The sequence below is a fragment of the Macaca thibetana genome, chromosome 1 (assembly GCF_024542745.1).
Source record: "Macaca thibetana thibetana isolate TM-01 chromosome 1, ASM2454274v1, whole genome shotgun sequence".
Lineage (NCBI taxonomy): Eukaryota > Metazoa > Chordata > Mammalia > Primates > Cercopithecidae > Macaca > Macaca thibetana.
This window is the reverse complement of record NC_065578.1, coordinates 84,267,825-84,289,009: the sequence shown is the minus strand read 5'-3', so window position 1 is coordinate 84,289,009 and position 21,185 is coordinate 84,267,825. Positions and strand designations below refer to the sequence as shown.

Below are 21,185 nucleotides of genomic sequence, written 5' to 3'. Positions count from 1 at the left end.
CAGGAAAATTCACACTTGGTCAAAATTATTACAAAGCTCAACTGGAAGTTTCCTTCTCCCTGTGGTCCTTCCCCAATTCCATTGGCAGCCCTCCCCAAGGACCCCAGTGAGATAAAGTCAGAAATGGCTTCCCTGGTGACTGGGAGCACCTAGAGGGCTCTTCCCACCGCGGCTTCTACTTTTATATTTTGCTCAGCTGTCTAAATTCATTTTAGTTCTAGGTAAGGTTAAATCCTTCTCCTATGATCTGGATTTTCAGGTTCACCAGTGAGGATGTGTGTTCGGAGGTAGACTTTCCCCATTCACACTTTGGGCACTCACCATTTTTCAGCTGTCTCACAGAGTTTGCAGCCACAAGCCACTTTTTCAAAGGGTCTGTGAATCCTTTCAGTGTTCCTGATATGTTCCTGTGGTAGTTCTTGAAGCAAAAGCTCATGATGTCAGTCTCCACATGCTGTTCTGTTCATCTGAGTGGGAGCTGCAAGTTAGTCCTGCCTCCTATCTGCCATTTTTTTTTCCTGGAGCCTGACTTTTTAAACACAACACTGAAAGCATGATTCATGAAATAAATAATTGATAAATTGGTCTTCATTATAATTAAAAACTTCTACTCTGTAAAAGATATCATCAAGAGAAAGAGAAGACAAGCTGCAGACAAGGAGAAAAATACTTGCAAAAGACATAGCTAAAAAAAGGATTGTTATTCAAAATATATAAAGAACTCATATATCTTTCTTGTTGAGATGAGGTTTTGTTCTATTGCTCACACAGGACTGCAGCCTTGAACTCCTAGGTTCAAGCAATCCTCCCGCCTCAGCCTCCCGAGTAGCTAGGACCACAGGTGCGTACCACCAAACCCAGATAATTAAAAGAAAATTTCTTTCATAGAGACAGGATCTCTCTTTGTTGCTCAGGCTGGTGTTGAACTCCTGGCCTCAAGCGATCCTCCCATCTCAACCTCCCAAGGTGTTGAGATTACCGGCATGAGCCACCAGGCCCAGCCTAAAGAACCCTTAAAACTCAACAATAAGAAAATAAACAGCCCCATTAAAAAATAAGCAAAAGACCTGAAGAGATACCTCAGTAAAGAAGACGTACAGATGAAAAACAAGTATATGAAAACATACTCAACATCATATGTCATTAGGGAATTGCAAATTAAAACAAGATACCACTACACACCTATTAGAATGGCCAAAACTTGTAACACTGAAAATTCCGAATACTGGCAAGTATGTGGAGCAATAGGAACTCTCATTCATTGCTGGTGCAAATGTAAAATAATACAGCCACTGTGGAAGATAGGCAGTTTCTTACAAAGCTATACTTTTACCAGACAATCCAGCTATTGTACTCCGTGGTATTTAAAAAAAGGTACACAAAAACGTGCACACAGATGTTGAAAACAGCTTTATTTATAATTGCCAAAACTTGGAAAAAACCAAATGTCCTTTCGTAGGTGAATGAACAAATACACTGTGATATATTCATTCAATGGAACATTATTCAGTGCTAAAAAGAATTGACCTATCAAGCCACATGAAGACAAAGAAGAAGCTTAAATGCAAAAATGCCAAATGCTTAAATGAAAAAAAAAGCCAATATGAAAAGGCTATATACTGTATGATTCCAATTATCTGAAAAGGAAAAACTATTGTGAAAGTTAAAAGATGAGTGGTTGCCAGGGGTTGGAGGGAGGGATGGATAGATGGAGCACAAAGGATTAGGTAGTGTTTTCATCAGTTTGGGCTGCTATTACAGAATACTACAGCCAGGGCGGCTTAAACAACAGAAATTGATTTCTCATAGTTCTAGAGGCCACAGAATCCAAGATCAAGGCGCTAGCACACCTCGTGTCTGGTGAGGGTGCTCTTCCTGGTTTGCAGACAGCCATCTTCTCGTTATATCCTCATATGGTGGAGAGAGAGAGATCATCTCTCTCCTGTCTTTTCTTATATGGGTGCTAGGGCGCTAATTGCATTCATGAGGACTCGACCCTCAAGACCTAATTACCTCCTAAACGCCCCATCCCCAAATATCATCACATTAGGGATTTAGGTTGCAACATATACATTTTGGTGGGGGAGGGGGATTGGTAAAGTGGGGACAAACATTCAGCCCACAGCAGGCAGTGAAACTATTCTGTATGATACTCTGGTGGTAGATATGTGTCATTATACATTTGTCAAAACTTACAGCCTGCACACAAGAGTGAACCCTAAAGTATGGACTTTGAGTGATGATTTGTCAATGCATATTCGTCAATTATAACAAATGTACTACTCTGGTGTAGGATTTTAATAGTGTGGGAGAGGCTATGCGTATGTGGAAGCAGGGAATATATAGGAACTTTGTACTTTCTGTAAAATTTTGCAATAAGCCTAAAACTGATCTAAAAATAGTCTATTTAAAAAAAATTAAAAGAAGAATAAATATTTCATAATACATGGAACACAGCCACTCTCTTCTTTACATACTGTGTATGATTATGTTTACACTAGATAGTTAAATAGTTGTAAAGGAGAAAGTACAATCCACGAACCCTACATATTTATATCTGACCTTTACAGAAAAAAAAATAGCCAACCCTGAATTATAAGATAGCTTGCTGAAAACTGGCTTACTTGATGTTGAAAAATCGAGGTGCATTAATATCTCCCACCACATGCAAAGTTGAAGTACAATGGAATTTGATATGAAGGATAAAACTATTACAGAAAATACAGAAGAATGATGAATTAAGAGTAGAGAACAACTTCTTTAAAAAGATCATAAAAGCACAAGCTATAAGGATTAATATCCTTAATTTTGATTTCCTATACCAAAATTAAGGACTTTCATCCAAGGAAGAACACATGGACAAAAAGATAGATGACAACTGGAAGAAAATATTTATAATGTTTAAAACTGGCAAGGAATTAATATCTACAACATACAGAACACTACTTGCAACATTTTGGAAAGTATGAAAGTAGGTAAAAAAAAAAAAAAAAGCATCATTTTTCTCTTATTTTATCATATTCTCCTTCCCCATATTCTTCACAATAAATATTTTTTGTCGCCGGGCGCGGTGGCTCACGCCTGTAATCCCAGCACTTTGGGAGGCCGAGGCGGGCGGATCACAAGGTCAGGAGATCGAGACCACGGTGAAACCCCGTCTCTACTAAAAATACAAAAAATTAGCCGGGCGCGGTTGTGGGCGCCTGTAGTCCCAGCTACTCGGGAGGCTGAGGCAGGAGAATGGCGTGAACCCGGGAGGCGGAGCTTGCAGTGAGCCGAGATCGCGCCACTGCACTCCAGCCTGGGCTGGGCGACAGAGCGAGACTCCGTCTCAAAAAAAAAAAAAAAAAAAAAAAATATATATATATATATATATTTTTTTTTTTTTTTTGTCTGCCCATCCTAGAAAATTAAAATTGTTGCATTTCTACTAGCCTGTCTCACATTTCCTTTTCTTTTCTTTTTTTCTTTTCCTTTCTGAGACTGGGTCTCTGTTGCCCAGGCTGGAGTGCAGTGGCGCAATCTTGGCTCACTGCAACCTCGACCTCCCAGGCTCAGGCAAGCCTCCCAAGCAGCTGGAACCACAGGCGTGGGCCACTATGCCGAGCTAATTTTTGTATTTTTAGTAGAGACAGGGTTTCGCTGTGTTGCCCACTCTAGTCTTGCACTCCTGGGCTCCAGCAATCCACCTTCCTTGGCCTCCCAAAGTGCTGGTATTACAGGTGCGAGCCACTGTGTCCGGCCTAGCTCACACTTCTTTAGACTACTTTTTAAAAATTTCCTTTTTAACACTAAATCAGTGAAACGTCCACATGAAGACAAACTGCTAGAGAAATTTAAGACCTTTAGGTTGTAAAATTAAAATGTCATATTATAAAACACTGCTGAGCAAAAGATTCTTGTGTTATTTGGTTACTGGTCATTACAAATTTGAGTCAGGGCACAAAACTTTTTGTGCTATGATATTCAGAACAGAACACAGATGCCTGAAAGAATTAACACAGCACAAAACAATGTCTATTACTACCTACTGAAAAATGAGCCACGATCTTTACCACAAACAAGTGACTTTTTGAAAGTTAAAAACTTAATGCCTACTGAGAATTAAATTTACTAATTGAGAACGATTAGATTCGATGGCTGAAAACTTCAGTATGTGTTATATTTATAATAAATCCTTCAGTCATCTGACTCCAGTAATTTTCCACTCAGTCTTCTCCCCCTCAATTCCTGCACACACTCAGATTAAATATTTCTGAGAACCTGGCTACTTACAGAGTGGGAGCACAGCAGTAGCATCTTCTTGCTAGAAGTACAAAACCTCAGGTCCTACTAAATCAATCTGCTTCAATAAAAGCTCTCGTGATTCATGTGCACATTAATGTTTGAGATCCCCAGATCTCCTTTTTGAAACTATTTCTCCCTCTACAGGGGTCCCCGAAACCCGGGCTCCAGACTGGTACAGGTCTGTGGCCCTCTAATAACCAAGCCGCACTGCAGGAGGTGAGCATTGAGCAAGAGAACAGCGGTTTCCATTAGATTCTCAAAGGGGCACAAAGGGGCAGAAGCCCTACTGTGAACTGCGCATGTGAGGGATCTAAGTTGCAGGTTGTGTGCTCCTTGTAAGACTCTAATGCCTATTGATCTGAGGTGCAACAGTTTCATCCCGAAAACATCCTCCCCTCAACCCCCTACCTTCCGTGGAAAAAAATCACCAGTCCCTGGTGCCAAAAGGTTGGGGTCTTACTATGTTGCCCAGGCTGGAGTGCAGTTGCTATTCACAGGCTGGATGATTGCACACCTCCGATGAAAGCGGCTCAAAACCAAGGCATTTTTGCCTAATAACCCCTTGAAAGTGACTTAAAAGAGGGTCAATTATGTATGCTTTTATGTACATAGTCTGTCCAATTGCTTCTACCTGGACAAGCATATTAAAATTAATACCTGGCAGAATATTATTTGCCTGAGCTAAACCCGGAGATCTTTTAAACGCTTGCAGACTCACAGAGCCTGGCACTGCGGACTTTGCTGCTGCTACCTCGTGAAAAGAAGGGGTACCAGCTCTAGGAGGCTGTCGGCCACGTCCAAACTATCAAGCCAACATCACTAGAAGCCGAACACGGCTTTCGGTCATGTACTGCCGACTCTCATCTCTAAGATTCACGAACCGCGACCGATTGTCTGTTCGGTTTCCCACAGGCGACTTCCTTTCATGCACAAAGAGGGAAGAGCAGCGGTGGCTGCGGCAGGGCCCTGGGGTTGCGAGTCCAGCCTTGGGGCCGTGCACCCTCCCTCGGCGCCCGCCGGGCCACTCTGACGCTCCCTCCGGGCTCCCTCCCTTTCATCCCGACGCGGGCGCAGGGCGACTCGCTTCTCCTCTTCCTTGCGCACCCATCGCACTTTCTAACATCTCAGAAACATGGCCCTTGTCACAGACTTTCGTGATCGCGCACTTTAAAGAAAAGCCAGAATGAATGAACTTGTCAGTTTAATGTGACATCTTAGAGGGAAAGGGCCATGTCTTTGTCATCCCAGACACCACAGTACCCGACGGTCGGCTTGGCGCTCAGTGTTTCCCTAAGCATCAAAACAGGAACAACCAAAGCAACGGACAAATGAATGCATGTGGAAACAAGAAAAGAATGCATAAAAGAGTGAAGAAAAGAGGGGGCCAGGCATAGTGGCTTAACCTGTAATCCTAGCACTTTGGCAGGCCAAGGCAGGAGGATCACTTGAGTCCAGGAGTTCAAGGTTGCAGTGAGCCGTGATCGCAGCTCAGGCGACAAGTGAGACCCGGTCTCCCCACCCTTTCCCCCCTCCCCCCAAAAAAGGCAGGAGCCCCACAGGGCCAGGAGTGCCAGGTGCGGCCGCCCGGGGGCGGTGTGGGGGGTGCGTGGGCCACTTTGCCTCAGCGACCACCGCCCGGGTCCCTCTGTGAGGCGCTTCTCAGGCAGACACCCCGAGCCAAAGCGGGCCGCACTGCAGCGCTGGGCACTTGGGTGGAGAGCGTGGGGGCCGCGGGCCCGCGCCCAGACAGGTGTAGCCGTCCCATGCTCGGCGTCCTGCCGCTCCCGGACGGCGCCATGCCTCCAGGCATGGAGGTGCTGGACCTGCCGCTGTGGAACCGCTTCTCGGGCCTGTCCTGGGGGCCGCACCACAGGTCAGTGCCCCCAGGCGCCCCTCGGCGCGCTCCACGCCTCCCTGGGGGCCCCACCGCCGCCCCCTTTCGGGACTACTTACTTCCTCGGTTCTTCTCGCGCGCGCCTTGGCTCCATCCCCTACGGCCCCCACCCCGCCTCCGCGTCGCCGACCCCCTTCTCCGGGAGCGCGAGGAGGCTGGTCCGCTGACGCGTGGAATAAGTGCCCCAGGACCTCAAGTGGGGAAGCTCCGGTCCCTGGTGGGAGGCGGTGGGGTGGGGCGGAGCGGGACGGGGCGGGGCAGTCCCTTGGGGGCGGGGCGGGAGCGCCTGGCCACGCGCCGCATCCTGCGGCGACAGCACAGAGCAGCCTTTCAGCCGCCCGAGCAGGGCCAGCCGCACCCAGCGACCTTCGCGCTTGCCCTAGGGCCGGGGTCTGCGCGCACCGCGCGGCCGGCAGGAAGCGTAAGAGAAGGGGACCCCGCTTAGCAGGGCTCCAACTTCAGCGGACGCGTTCCGGCGACGGCGCACTGAGTCTGCCGTGAACAATTTTTCCTGTTATGAATCCCGAGAGCCCTGCAAAGTTTTGAAGGAGGAGGCATGGCCCGTCAGCCTTATCGTTTTCCCCAGGCAAGGATTCCAGAGAGAGGATCAGGTGTTTTCAGGTTAACCGTCAGGTGAGGAGTCTGGGCTGCATCTTTCAGGATGCTAGACTAGAGAAATCTTCCTGAAGTCGATGGCTTTACTTCCGTAGACTAGAGCTTGCCTACTGCCTTGGGAATGCTTATATTAACTGCTTGCAGTTAGTTAAATAAGGCTGGGCTGTGCCTTCCAGAACAAACAGGCCTTTCCCTCAGGTGGGAGGGTTGTAGTGTGGCTAACCCCAGTTCTCTGCCTTTATGAAAAGGCGCACAGTTCAGCCGCTTGGCGCTGCCAGCGGGCCCCTCCTGCGTGGTCAAAGCTCCAGCCACCCCAGCACATTTGAACCGAGGGTGTGAATACAAACAGGCCTTGGCTCCCCCGTTCCCTGCTCTCCAAACAGATATATATGTATGTATCTGAAATATATATGTATGTGTGAGTGTGTGTGTGTGTGTCTCTGGTTGTACAGTACTTGTGGGAAACAAAATTGTGTGTCATTGTAAATTGAGAATGGAAGAAAAGGTTAGTAAGAGAGAGGTGGGAGAGGTTTCTTATGGGTGTCAGGATGTAGACTCTGATATTTTATGTAGAAGGAACCAACTACGTAGTTCTCCCCAGAAATGGGATGTGGGTTTCACACTCAGGAGCGGCTCATCACCTCTGTGATGTGCTAACCAAAATCGCACAAGTTTGGGGAAATTTGATAGCTTTCCCCTATTGAGTCAAAGTTTCTTGAGACTTTAGCCTGTCTTCCTCTTCATACCTTAAGAAGAGTCAAACTCCCTTTGCTGTGAACTTTCCACAGGCATACCCTTCTCCTTTAGAAAGCCCTTTATAGGTCAGTTTCTGTGGCCAGAACTCTAAAAACGACACATTTTCCATACAGAGGCCATCATAATACCAATTTTATTAAACCTCCTGTAATAAAAAATGAGTGAATCCTATTAAAGTGTTTGAGGTAGCCACATTCTTTTCTGTGAAGGAGGAACATAACAAAAGTGTTTTTTTTTTTTAAATAGAGTAATAAATGTAAAATATTTTAATGAAGCAAGTGAGAAGAACTGAGAGGCGTAGTTTGAGCAGAGGGGCACAAAATACAGAACTGAAAGTCAAGAATGATCATATTCACAAGCTGATCTCTTTGTCTAGATCTCTGTCAGTGAAGTGAAACCTAGAACAAGACAATTTGAAAACCGGCGGAAAAAGAGATGGCTTCTTGTGACTGTAGCTTTCAAAGTAAAAATAGTGGCCAAAGAAAACTCTTCTGGCCGTAAAATTAAAAGTGGACTTTCCCGAAGCTGGACTGTTTTCTTTAAGGCCTAAAGTCTAAGTTCCATATGTCAGTTCTGAAGAATTAAATCACTCTTTAGTGAGCTCTTGTGTCACATGTTAAGGGGTTCATAGAAAAAAGTGCAGGCATACCTTGTTTTACTGTGCTTTGCTTTATTGCACTTTGCAGATACTGCTTTTTTTTTTTTTTTTTTTTTTTACAAATTGAAGGTTTGTGGTAACCTTTTGTCCAGCAAGTCTATTGGTGCCATTTTTCCAACAGCGGGTGCTCACTTTGTGTCTCTGTGTCACATTTTGGCAATTCTCTCAATATTTCAAACTTTTTCATCATTATTATTATATCTGTTATGGTGATCTGTGACCAATAATCTTTGATGTTACTACTGTAATTGTCTTGGGGTGCCATGAACTGTGCCCATATAAGACAGGGAACTCAATTAACAAATGTTGTATGTGTTCTGACTACTCCACCAACCAGCCTTTCTTCTATCTCTTTTCCTCTCCCCAACCTCTCTATTCCCTGAGATACCACAATATTGAAATTAGCCCAATTAATAACCCTACAGTGGTCTCTAAGTGTTTGAGTGCAAGGGACAATCACAGGTCTCTCACTTTAAAGGTAGAAATGATTAAGCTTAGTAAGGAAGGTATGTTGAAAGCTGAGACAGACCAAAAGCTAGGCATTTTGTGCCATTTGGCCAAGTTTTGAATGCATATGAGATATTCTTGAAGGAAATTATAAGTACCACTCCAGTGAAAACACAAATGATTAGGAAGCAAAACAGGCTTATTGCTGTTATGGAGAAAGTTTTTGTGGTCTGGATAGAAGATCAAACCAGCCCCAACATTTGCTAAAGCTAAAGCATAATCTAGAGCAAGGCCCAAACTCTCTTCAATTCTGTGAAGGCTGAGAGAGGTGATGAAGCTGCAGAAGAAAAGTTTCAAGCTAGCAGAGGTTGGTTCATAAGCTTTAAGAAAGGAAGCCATCTCTCTAACACGTAAGTGCAAGGTGAAGCAGAAAGTGCTGATATAGAAGCTGCAGCAAGTTAGTTGGAAGATCTAACTAAGATCATTGATGAAGGAGGCTACTCTAAACAACAGATTTTCAATGTAGACAAAACAGCCTTCTATTGGAAGGAGATGCCATCTCGGACTTTCCTAGGTAGAGAGGACAAGTCAGTGTCTGATTTCAAAGGTGCAAAGGACAGGATGGCTCTCTAGTTAGGAACTAGTACAGCTGGTGACTTTTAAGTTGAAGCCAGTGCTCATTTACCATTCCAAAAATCCTAGGGCACTTAAGAATTATGTTAATCTACTCTGCCTCTGCTTTGTAAATGGAACAACAAAGCCTAGATGACAGTACATTTGTTTACAGCATGATTCACTGAATATTTTAAGCTCATGGTTGAGACCTACTGCTCGGAAAAAAAGATTTCTTTCAAAATATTACTGCTCATTGATAATATCTCTGGTCACTGAAAAGTTCTGATGGAGTTGTACAAGGAGATAAATGTTGTTTTCATATATGTTAACACAACATCCATTCTGCAGCCCATGGATCAAGGAGTAATTTCAACTTTCAAGACTTATTATTTAAGAACTACATTTTGTAAGGTTATATGTTGCCATAGAAAATCATTCCTCTGATGAATCTGGACAAAGTAAACCCTTCTGGAAAGGATTCATCATTCTGGATGCATTAAGAACATTCATGATTTATGGGAAGAGGTCAAAATATTAACATTAACAGGAAGTTTGGAAGAAGTTGATTTTAAGCCTCATGGATGACTTTCAAGGGGTCCAGACTTCAGTAGAGGAAGTATTAGGTCAGTGCAAAAGTAATTGTGGGTTTTGCCGTTACTTTTAATGGCAAAAAAACCATAATTACTTTTACACCAATCTGCTAATCACAGATATGGTGGAAATACTCAGAGAACTAGAAGAGAAGCCTGAAGATGTGACTGAATTACTGCAATCTCATGATCAAACTAGAATGGATGAGGAGTTGTTTGTTATGGCTGAGCAAAGAAAGTAGTTTCTTGAGATAGAATCTGCTCCTAGTGAAGATGCTATGAACATTGTTGAAATGACAACACATAATTTAGCATATTCCGTAAACATAGTTGATAAAACAGCAGGAAGGTTTGAGAGGACTGACTCCAATTTTGAAAGAAGTTCTACTGTGGGTAAAATGCAATCAAACAGCATTGCATGCAACAGAGAAATGTTTTGTGACAGGAAGAGTTAATTGATAGATCAGACTTCGTTGTTGTCTTCTTTTAAGAAATTGCCCCAAACACCCCAGCCTTCAGCAACCACCACCCTGATCAGTCAGCAGCCATCAACAAGGAGGCAAGAGTACCCTCCACCAGCAAAAAGAGTACAGCTTGCTGAAGGTTCAGATGATTGTTAGCATTTTTTAGTAATGAAGTACTTTTAAATTAAGGTGTGTTTTTAGACATAATGCTGTTACAGACTTCATAGACTATAGTATAGTGTAAACATAACTTTTATATGCACTGGGAAACAACCAAAAAAAATTGTATGACTTGCTTTACTGCAGTATTTGCTTTATTGTGGTGATCTGGAACCAGACTTTCAATATCTCTGAGGTATGCCTGTAATTTTATTTCCAGACTTCATTTTATCAAACTGCAATGTTCTGTTCAGTATTAAATGTTTAAAGTCATGTTTTTGGTTTGTTTATTTGTTTGCTTTGGCAATCATCTGAATTTTTTTTTCTTCCCACTCTTCTCTGCCTGCCTATAGCTGAGTTTTCTACTCTGTTTTGAGCTTGGTCCTCAGCCCCTTTTTTCCTGGTATGAGAGACTGTGTCCAGGGAATGTTGTCCATATTCCTTTTCCCTCAGCTGGGTGGACTGTTTCCTTCCTTCTCTTTTGAGGGTTGTGTTTTGTTTTCTCCCCTTGAATACATCTCTGTAGTTTCAGCCTAAAACATCTGCCAGGCAATAATTGATAACTCATGAGGCAGAAGATTCTTGAAAATAGTCTTTGGTGTATTTCTAGAAGACCCATAGTTTAAATGGTGGCCTTAAAAAAATATCATACTATGGCCAGGCGCAGTGGCTCACGCCTGTAATCCCAGCACTTTGGGAGACCGAGGCGGGCGGATCACGAGGTCAGGAGATCGAGACCGTCCTGGCTAACACGGTGAAATCCTGTCTCTACTGAAAATACAGAAAAAAAAAAAAAAAAAAAAAATTAGCCAAGCATGGTGGCACTCGCCTGTTGTCCCAGCTACTTGGGAGGCTGAGGTAGGAGAATCACTTGAACCTGGGAGGCAGAGCTTGCAGTGAGTGGAGATCATGCCACTGCACTCCAGCCTGGGTGAGAGAGCAAGACTCTGTCTCAAAAAAAAAAAAAAAAAAAAAATCATACTACTTATGCCAACTACAGGAATATGCTAGAGATACATAGAATGTAGGGATTCACCAACATGACACTGAGGTGGGCTTGTCCAAAATTAAGGTAACCTCAATGCTTTGAGGAAAAAATGATTATTTCTTTATAACTTCTTTTCTTTAGGGAGAGTCATCAGCATGACTCTGTTAAGTTGGGCTCTTACTGAAAATATTGGAGAAAGAAAAATGTTAGGAAATGTCATAATTCCAGTCATCTCCCTCAGTTTTAACTGCATGTGGAATCCTTTATTGCTGAGAAATGAATTTCCCTTTCTTTATCTCTTCCTCAGAGAACTGTTTCTTCAAGTTTCCAAAGGAGTGTGGCTTGTTTAGAAAAAGCACATTAAAAATATGCAGCCCTAGTTCTGCTTTCCTGGTGTTCAGAGGCAGCAAAGTGGGGATCGGAGGTGATTTTTGGGAATTTGGTGGCACGGTTGTCTGTAGGGAAACTCCTGAAAGGTTAGCATGTTCATCTTTCATGAGTGGTTCTAATGGAAAATGAAAAGCCCCTCCGGCCTTCCTTCAGGGTGCTTCTTAGGGTTAGAATGACCATGTCATTTATGTTCTGAGAACTGTGTTGAGAAGGGAACCAAAGTTTTCTTCTTTGCCTTTTTTCCTCTCAACTTCATTTAATTGACACCGACCTACCCTACCCAGCTACCTCAAAACCTCAGTTGGCTAGACATTTTTCTTTCTTCCTCTTTTGCAAGACTAGCAGATCATGAGAAAATGTGTTCATCGTAGGAATTGGAGTGAAAAAATGACGTGCAAGTTGTTAGGAATGGTCTAAAGTATTTCATCTGTTGGACTGCCCCCGATATCATCCTGGGGCCAACACAGTCATTACTGTAGAAACATTGAATTTTAGTCTCCGTATCTACCACTCCTTCCACCCTCTACCCCAAACCAATCACACACAAACTAAGCAGGGAAATACTTGACTATCTGATACATATCAGACTCTTTCTTTTTGAAATAGCGCATTTTAACTCATAATAATGATTCAGGAATTCACACGTTAATCACCAAAAATGAACAAAAAAGGAAAACTTAATGAAGAAAATTAAAATTACCTATAATACTACTTCACAGAGATTATAAAAATATGGAGGCTTTTTTGGCTAGTTCATGTGCTTCTAGACTTTAAAATCTCTATATGCACATATAAATGCTGGCTTTTTTTTTCCAGCCTGGGTCTTGTTCTGTCACCCAGGCTGGGGTGCAGTGGCATAATGACAGCTTACTGCAGCCTCAAACTTCAAGTCTCAAGTGATCCTCCTGCCTCAGCCCCCCAAGTAGCTGGGACTACAGGTGCCTGCCACCACTCCTGGCTAGCTTATTATTATTAATTATTATTATTTCTAGAGATGGGGGTCTCCCTATGTTGCCCAAGCTGGTCTCAAACTCCTGCGCCCAAGGGATCCTCCTGCCTCAGCTTCCCAAAGCTCTGGGATTACAGGCCTAAGCCACCATGCCCAGTTTATGCTGACGTTTTTTGAAAAATGAGATCTCAATATATCTATTCTGTAACTTTAAGAAAATTACAATATGTCATAGACATCTTCAAGTCAGTGCAAAGTTACAAATAGGGCTGCAATTAACATTTTTGTAACTAACTTATTGTTTTAAAGTTTGCATTATAAATCCATAGAAGTTTGATTTTTTTTTTTTTTTTTTGAGATGGAGTCTCGTTCTGTTGCCCAAGCTGGAGTGCAATGGCATGATCGGCTCACTGCAACCTCTGCCTCGCAGGTTTACATGATTCTCCTGCCTCAGCCTCCCAAGTAGCTGGGATTACAGGTGCACACCACCACGTCTGGCTAATTTTTTTTTTATTTTTAGTAGAGACGAGGTTTCACTATGTTGTCCAGATTGGTCTCAAACTCCTGACCTTGTGATCTGCCTGCGTCGGCCTCCCAACGTGCTGGGATTACAGGTGTGAGCCACCGTGCCCAGCCCAGAAGTTTGATTCTTAAGTCACTTTTATAGATATTGCCCAAGTGCCAATCAAAATTTACATTTCTTTTAATAGTTTTAAAATCATTCTTCATAAATAAAAATTAAGATAGGTTTTTACCAACCTGATTGTTAGTAAGTTTTTATTGTTAAATGTTCACTGGCTTGTTCAGATCCATTGCCTGTTATATTGGATTCTCTTTTTCTTATTAATAGTCTGGAGTTCTTTACAGGTCATAATAGATGGTTAACTTTTCCTGTGTAAATATATTGCACATTTTTCTCCAAATCTCTTTGTATTTTAACTTTTTGAAGTCTTACATTTTTATGTTAAGATCTGTCAGTCATTTTTACATCTTCTAAATTTTTTTGTACTTAAAAAGGCATGTTAAATTGTTTTAAAAATCCTGATCTTATACTACTATCAATTTTATTTTTAAAATGTGTCTAAATTTTATTTTTGCATTCAGTTTGAGAGAGTACTCTAACTTTCTCTTTCCAAAATGGATAGCAAATTATTATTATAACAACTCATTGAATAATTTATTCTTTGGAAAGACTAAGAATAATGAGTAAAACAAAGTAAGGTTTCTATCATCAGCAAACCAGGCAACTAAATTACCTACAACTTGCTAATGTATCTTGACTAAGCAAGACTTACTTTTAAATATATTTTTAATTCACTTTTTAATATTAATATTTTAGACTTTCTATTATTTTAATGTTATTAATATTGTTGTTATTATTATTTGATCACAAAAGGTATTAACTAAGGAAAAGTTCGTGTAGTCAAGGTTGATGTCTCATTATTGATTCATTACTTTTTTCCAACAGATTTTCATTGAACACTTATTATGTATTAGATACTATGCTGTATGCTGGGCTATATGGTAATAAGCAAGACCCACCCTTCATGAAGTCCATTGTAGGGGAAACCAATAAAGATTGTGATTGCAATTATGAAGGAAATAAAGTGATGATAGAGGCAGTGGGGAAGGCCACATTAATAGAGTGGCCAGAGAGCCCTCTCTACCGAGGTGTCATTTGTGCTGAGAGATGAAGGGTGACAGGAAGAAACCAGACGCACAAAGAACTGGGGGAACAGCAGTAGGGTGGATGAAATGGTGAGTGAAATGTGCAGAGGGGGGACTGTCCACAGCCAGGAAAGAAGCCATTGTGTAGTGAGGAAGGGGAAGAGGGTATGGGAGGAGTGGGCAGGAGTCTTTTAGCAGTGGTAGGAGGTTTCGATTTTACTCTGAGAGAGGGAGAAAGCCCCTAAAGAAAGCCCCTAAAGCAAAGAAGTGATGTCTGACTTATGCTTTTAAAATTACCCCTTTGGCTACCATGTGGAGAATTGAGAGGCTATTGCAGTTGGGTAAGAGATGACAGTGCTTGGACCAGGGAGGCTGCAGTGCATACAGAGAGATGGAGACCATTCCTTGATGTGTTTTGAAGGAAGACTTGATAAATTGAATGTGAGAATTGAATACAAAGGGAACTCAAAGCATACTTTAGAGCAGTGGTTCCCATACTTTGCTACACATTAGAATCACCAGAGTAACTTTAAAAATCCTGATGCCCAGTTCACTCCTCCTACTAATTAAATCAGAATGTCTTGGGACTGAGAGACAAGCGCTGAAATCTTTTAAAAATCCTCAGGTGGGCTGGACACTGTGGCTAACACCTGTAATCCCAGCACTTTGGGAGGCTGAGGTGGGAGGATCACTTGAGTCCAAGAGTTCAAGACCAGCCTGGGCAACATAGCAAAACCTGTCTCCATTTTAAAAAGCAAAAATTAAAATTAAAAAAATCCTCAGATGATTCTGCTCTGCACCCAAGATGGAGAATGGACTAAGGATTGCAGCTAGGCCACTGAATACACTAAGGATTCCAACTGAAGCATTTTTTTTTAAATGCTAATAGCAATGCATTTATTTTTTAAAAACTATTTCAGTAGTTTTTGGGGAACAGGTGGCGTTTGGTTACATGAAAAAGTTCTTTAGTGGTGATCTCGGAGATTTTTGTGCACCTATCCCCCAAGCAGTGTTCACTGTACCCAATGTGTATTCTTTTATCTTTTACCCCATTCCAACCCTTTCCCCTGAGTTGCCAAAGTCCATAGTATGATTCTTATGTCTTTGCATCCTCATAGGTCAGCTTACACCGGTAAGTGAGAATATATGATGTTTGGTTTTCCATTCCTGAGTTACTTCACTTAGAATAATGGTCTTCAGATCCATCCAGGTTGCTGTGAATGCCATTATTTTGTTCCTTTTTATAGCTGAGTAGCATTCAATGGTGTATACAAACACACACACACACACACACACACACACACACACACATATCACCTTTTCTTTATCCACTCATTTATTGATGGGCATCTGGGCTGGTTTTATATTTTTGCAGTTACAAATTGTGCTGCTATAAACATGCATGTACAAGTATCTTTTTCATATAATGACTTATTTTCCTCTGGGTAGATACCCAGTAGTGGGATTGGTGGATCAAATAGTAGTTCTACTTTTAGTCCTTTGAGGAATCTCCACACTGTTTTCCATAGTGGTTGTAAGAGTTTACATTCCCACCAGCAGTTTAAAAGTGTTGTCTTTTCACCCCATCCACACCAACATCTATTTTTTGATTTTTTGATTATGGCTATTCTTGCAAGAGTGAGGTGGTATCACATTGTGGTTTTGATCTGCATTTCCCTCATCATTAGTGATGTTGAGCAGTTTTTCATATGTTTGTTTGCCATTTGTATATCTTCTTTTGAGAATTGTCTATTCATGTCTTTAGCCCATGTTTTGATGGGATTATTTTTTTTCCTTGCTGATTTGAGTTCCTTGTAGATTCTGGATATTAGTCCTTTGTGAGATGTATAGATTGTGAAGATTTTCTCTCACTCATTGGGTTGTCTGTTTATTCTGCTGATTGTTTCTTTTGCTGTGCAGAAGCTTTTTTTTTTTTTGAGATGGAGTTTTGATCTTGTTACCCAGGCTGGAGTGCAATGGTGCTATCTTGGCTCTCTGCAACCTCCACCTCCTGGGTTCAAGTAATTCTCCTGCCTCAGCCTCCTGAGTAGCTGGGATTACAGGCATGCACCACCAACATGCCCGGCTAATTTTGTATGTTTAGTAGAGACGGGGTTTCTGCATGTTGGTCAGGCTGGTCTCGATCTCCCGACCTCAGGTGATCCACCCACCTCGGTCTCCCAAAGTGATGGGATTATAGGTGTGAACCACCACTCCTGGCCCAGTTTTATTCTTCTACATGTGGCCTGCCAATTATTCCAGCACCATTTGTTTAATAGGGTATCCTTTCCCCACTTTATGGTTTTGTTTGCTTTGTTGAACATTAGTTGGCTGTAAGTATTTGGCTTTATTTCTGGGTTCTCTGTTCTGTTCCATTGGTTTATATGCCTATTTTTATATCAGTACCAGGCTGTTTTGGTGACTGTGGCCTTAGAGTATAGTTTGAAGTCAGGTAATGTGATGCCTCCAGATTTGTTCTTTTTGCTTAGTCTTGCTTTGGCTATGCAGGCTCTTTTTTTGGTTCCATATGAATTTTAGGATTTTTTGCCTAGTTCTGTGAAGAATGATGGTGGTATTTTGATGGGAATTGCATTGGATTTGCAGATTGCTTTTGGCAGTATGGTCATTTTCACAATATTGATTCTACCCATCCATGAGCATGGAATGTGTTTCCATTTGTTTGTGTCATATATGATTTCTTTTAGCAGTATTTTGTAGTTTTCCTTGTAGAGGTCTTTCACCTCCTTGGTTAAGTATATTCCTAATTTTAAATTTTGTGGTGTTTTTGTTTTTGTTTTTGCAACTGTTGTGAAAGGGGTTGAGTTCTTTATTTGATTCTCAGCTTGGTCAGCAGCTGAAGCATTTGAATGAATGTGTACAGATCGCTGCTTTGAGCAGATGGGTGGAGGAGCAGGTGGAGGGTGGGTTTGAGAGACCAATTAGACCTGTGGGTGAAGTTTCATAAAAAAGGTTGGATAAGGAAGTCTGCTCAAGAGAGAGATTTGCTGGAGATGCAAATATGGAAACCCACATCATGTAGAGAGTATTTAAAGTCATAGGATTGGACAAGCTGTTTTAGAATAGAGGATAGAGACTAGAAGAATCCATACTGTGCCTCAAGGCACTCTGGCATCAAGAGGAGGGGGTTGTCCTGGAAACTGACAGAAGAGGTTGTCCCAAGGAGGTAGTGGTCAGCTGTATCAAATGCTGCAGAGCCAATAAGCCTGAAAAGTGTTTGTTAGAATCTATAGCAAGAGATGGTTTACCCTGAGCATTTTAATGAAGTAATAGAAATGGGAACCCAGTGTTTGTTCTAGAGAATCTGTACCACAAAGTCAGCTTGAGGAGGTAAGTGCTGGGTTCATTCCATTAGATGGCTTTACTTTTTTTTTTCTCATTTTGATAATATGACCATGTAGAAGTTTCTTGAATGTATGGACTAGGATGGCTATTTGCCAAAATGTCACACATTTTTTATTTTATTTCAATTTTTCTTTTTGAGACAGGGTCTTTCTCTGTTGCAGACTGGAGTATACTGGTATGATCATGGCTCACTGCAGCCTCGACCTCCCTGGGCTCAAGCAATCCTCCCACCTTAGCCTCCCAAGTAGCTGGGACTACAGGCACAAGCCAGCATGCCCAGCGAACTTTTTGTATTTTTAGTACAGACGGGTTTTGCCATGTTGCCCAGGCTGTTCTCGAACTCCTGAGCTCAAGTGATCCACCACCGCGGTCTCCCAAAGTGCTGAGATTACAGGCATGAACCACCACACTTGGCCATATTGAGTTATTTTATCCTTTGGTATTAATATATTGCTTGCTTTCAACAAAACAGGAAGAAGAGAGGAATGGATACTGGGCAGGCAACTAGTAGTGTCTGTCACAGGAAGTCTAACAATTTACTTTTCAGGCTTCCTTTCCCAGGAAGGGATTGAAGGATATTCTCCACAAAATGAGAGAGTAAAGAAAGAAGCAGACATGGGATCCAAGAGATGGGGGTTCCAATTTAGGAAGGTGGTGAAGGAGTTCCTAAAGTTATGGCCTTGAAAAGTGATTAGAAAGCAACCAGGTAGATTTGAGCAAAAGGATGAGGGCTGTAGGCATTGGTGTCTCTCCATGGAAGAAAGAAATTGACAGGGTACCTGGCTTGTGTGTATTTAAGGGTGGTGTCAGATTCAGCCAGAGTTTAGTGATAAAGTTATAATTGGTATACAGAAAACTAGACAAATGGGGAAAAGGGCAATTAACTCCAGGAAAATAGTTCGAGTGAGGAAGAATATAACATTACAGTATGTTAATAGCTCAACTCTGAAGAGTTTTTACATAGTCACTTCATAAAATCAGATGTTAATTTATCCAAAATTTGCATTAAAACTTGGTTGGGAAGATGAGTAGGGAGGTGAAATGTATGTTGGGGAGAAGATATAAGAGCTAAATCCGTATTTTCCAAGGGAGGATTCAAATTGATAATATCTAAAATGAAAAAATAGTGGCATAAGTATTATTTAGAAATTTTAAAGTAGGGCCAGGCACGGTGGCTCACGCTTGTAATCCCAGCACTTTGGGAGGCCGAGGCGGGTGGATCACGAGTTCAGGAGATCGAGACCAGCCTGACCAACATGGTGAAACCCCGTCTCTACTAAAAATACAAAAATTAGCTGAGCGTGGAGGTGCGCCTGTAATCCCAGCTACTCAGGAGGCTGAGGCAGGAGAATCACTTGAACCCGTGAGGCAGAGGTTGCAGTGAGCCAAGATCGTGCCATTGCACTCCAGCCTGGGCAACAGGGCGAGACTCTGTCTCAAAAAAAAAAAAAAAAAAAAAAATTAAAAGTAAATGACTTTTAAAAAGACTGATAAAAGCAGTTGCACCTAAGGAACAGAAATCAGAGGTGTGGTTTATTAATAATTCATTTAAAATCATGTACAGGCCAGGGGCAGTGTCTCACACCTGTAATCCCAGCACTTTGGGAGGCCAGGGGGAAGGATCATCTGCATCCAGGAGTTTGAGACCAGCCTGGGCAATGTGGCAAGCCCCCGTCTCTACAAAAAATTGAAAAATAAGCTGAGCATGGCAGTACATACCTATGGTCCTAGCTACTCTGGAAGCTGAGGCAAAAGGATTGCTTGAGCTCAGGAAGTTAAGGCTGCAATGAGCCATGATTGCATCACTGCACTCCAGCCTGGGTGACAGAGTGAGATCCTATCTCAAAAAAAGAAAAAAACAAAAAGAAAAGAAAAGAAAAGAAAAATACAGTTATATCATTATTAAATTTTGGGGAAATAAAGGTGGTGGGGAGTTAGGTGAGGCCAGATCATGCAGAACCACACAGATTTGGGTTGCTGGTGTGGGGACCGAGGAGGGTGATTTTACCCCTCACTGTGATGAGTATAAAAATGAAGGATAGATTTGGGAAGTGATTTGCCCTGCCTACCCCGCTCCATCCCCTGAGACTGGTAAGATATACTTGTGAATTTAAAAAAAAAAAAAATTCTGTCGGGGCTCAGTGGCTCATGCCTGTAATCCCAACACTTTGAGAGGCCAGGGTGGGTGGATCACCTGAAGTCAGGAGTTCGAGACCAACCTGGCCAATATAGTGAAACCCTGTCACTACTAAAAATAAAAAATAGTAATAAAAAAATTAGCTGCGCATGGTAGCAGGCACCTGTAGTCCCAGCTACTCTGGAGGCTGAGGCAGGATAATTGCTGGAACCCGTGAGGTGGAGGTTGCAGTGAGTCAAGATTGCACCACTGCACTCCAGCCTAGGTGACAGAAAGAGGCTCCATCTCAAAAAAAAAAAAAAAATGTTGTGTACTGCTATACCAATATATGATACCTAAACAGATCTGGTAAGAAACATGATGCCTATTAGGATTATTTTCTGTATTTTCTGTTTGTTTGTTGGGGCCAGGGGAACAAACATCAATTTCTTCAAAGCTAACAAGTTTATAATAGCAGTTGGGACAACAAAGAACAACCACAGCTAAGGTGTGGTTGGGGCTCTGAAACAATAAGGAAGTAGTTCCATATATTTTTTATAACTTGTTTCCAACAGTTAAAAGAACATCTACCCTCTCTAAATATGTATTCATTTACATAGCATATGCCAAACCATATGTATATTATGAAATAGATAAAATTAACATTTTAAGGGATGGGATAGATGAGGATATTAAAAATGAATTGCCAGGCTGGACACGGTGGCTCGTTGCCTGTAATCCTAGTGCTTTGGGAGGCCAAGGCTGGAGGCTTGCTTGAGGCCAGGAGTTCAAGACCACCCTGGCCAACATAGTGAGACCCCATCTCTATTTTTTTATTTTAAAAAATTAAAATAGAAAAAAAAAATGAATTGCCAACTGCAGCAACTTTATGTTATGACTTCATAGTGTCATTAGCAAATATATTATGGTACTATATATTTAAAGCCATGCACCTCATTTAGCAATAGTAGATTTACCCAATATTTTAAATAGTTTTCTTGATAAATCTGCTTCCCCCCACCCCAGCTTCTTTTCAGATCAGATATGCTTTTCATCTTTTTTTATAAACCCATGGCTTACAACATTTAGAGTGTTAGCTCTCCTATTTTTTTTATATTAATTTAGGCTTACATTAGTTTTACAATGAACCTAATTTTTTGCAAGAATTTTTTATCTTTTATTTTTAATTTTGTGGGTACATTGTAGGTATAATATTTATGGGATAC

At 41.8% G+C, this 21,185-nt stretch overlaps 3 protein-coding genes across 3 annotated transcripts in view; 2 read left to right on the top strand and 1 right to left on the bottom strand.

The window, feature by feature from the left end:
• DNAI3 (dynein axonemal intermediate chain 3) overlaps positions 1-6,352 on the bottom strand; it is a 142,369-nt gene extending 136,017 nt beyond the window's left edge. The window contains exon 1 of the mRNA XM_050805769.1: positions 6,241-6,352. The gene's annotated coding sequence lies outside the window, so the exon portion shown is untranslated. The remainder of the gene's footprint in view (positions 1-6,240) is intronic.
• GNG5 (G protein subunit gamma 5) overlaps positions 1-21,185 on the top strand; it is a 547,759-nt gene that overhangs the window by 36,781 nt on the left and 489,793 nt on the right. The window lies entirely within an intron of this gene.
• Positions 6,498-21,185, top strand: part of MCOLN2 (mucolipin TRP cation channel 2) — a 72,710-nt gene continuing 58,022 nt past the window's right edge. Inside the window, exon 1 of the mRNA XM_050806133.1 lies at positions 6,498-6,814. Within this exon, the coding sequence (XP_050662090.1) occupies positions 6,738-6,814 (77 nt within the window). The 5' untranslated portion in view covers positions 6,498-6,737. The remainder of the gene's footprint in view (positions 6,815-21,185) is intronic.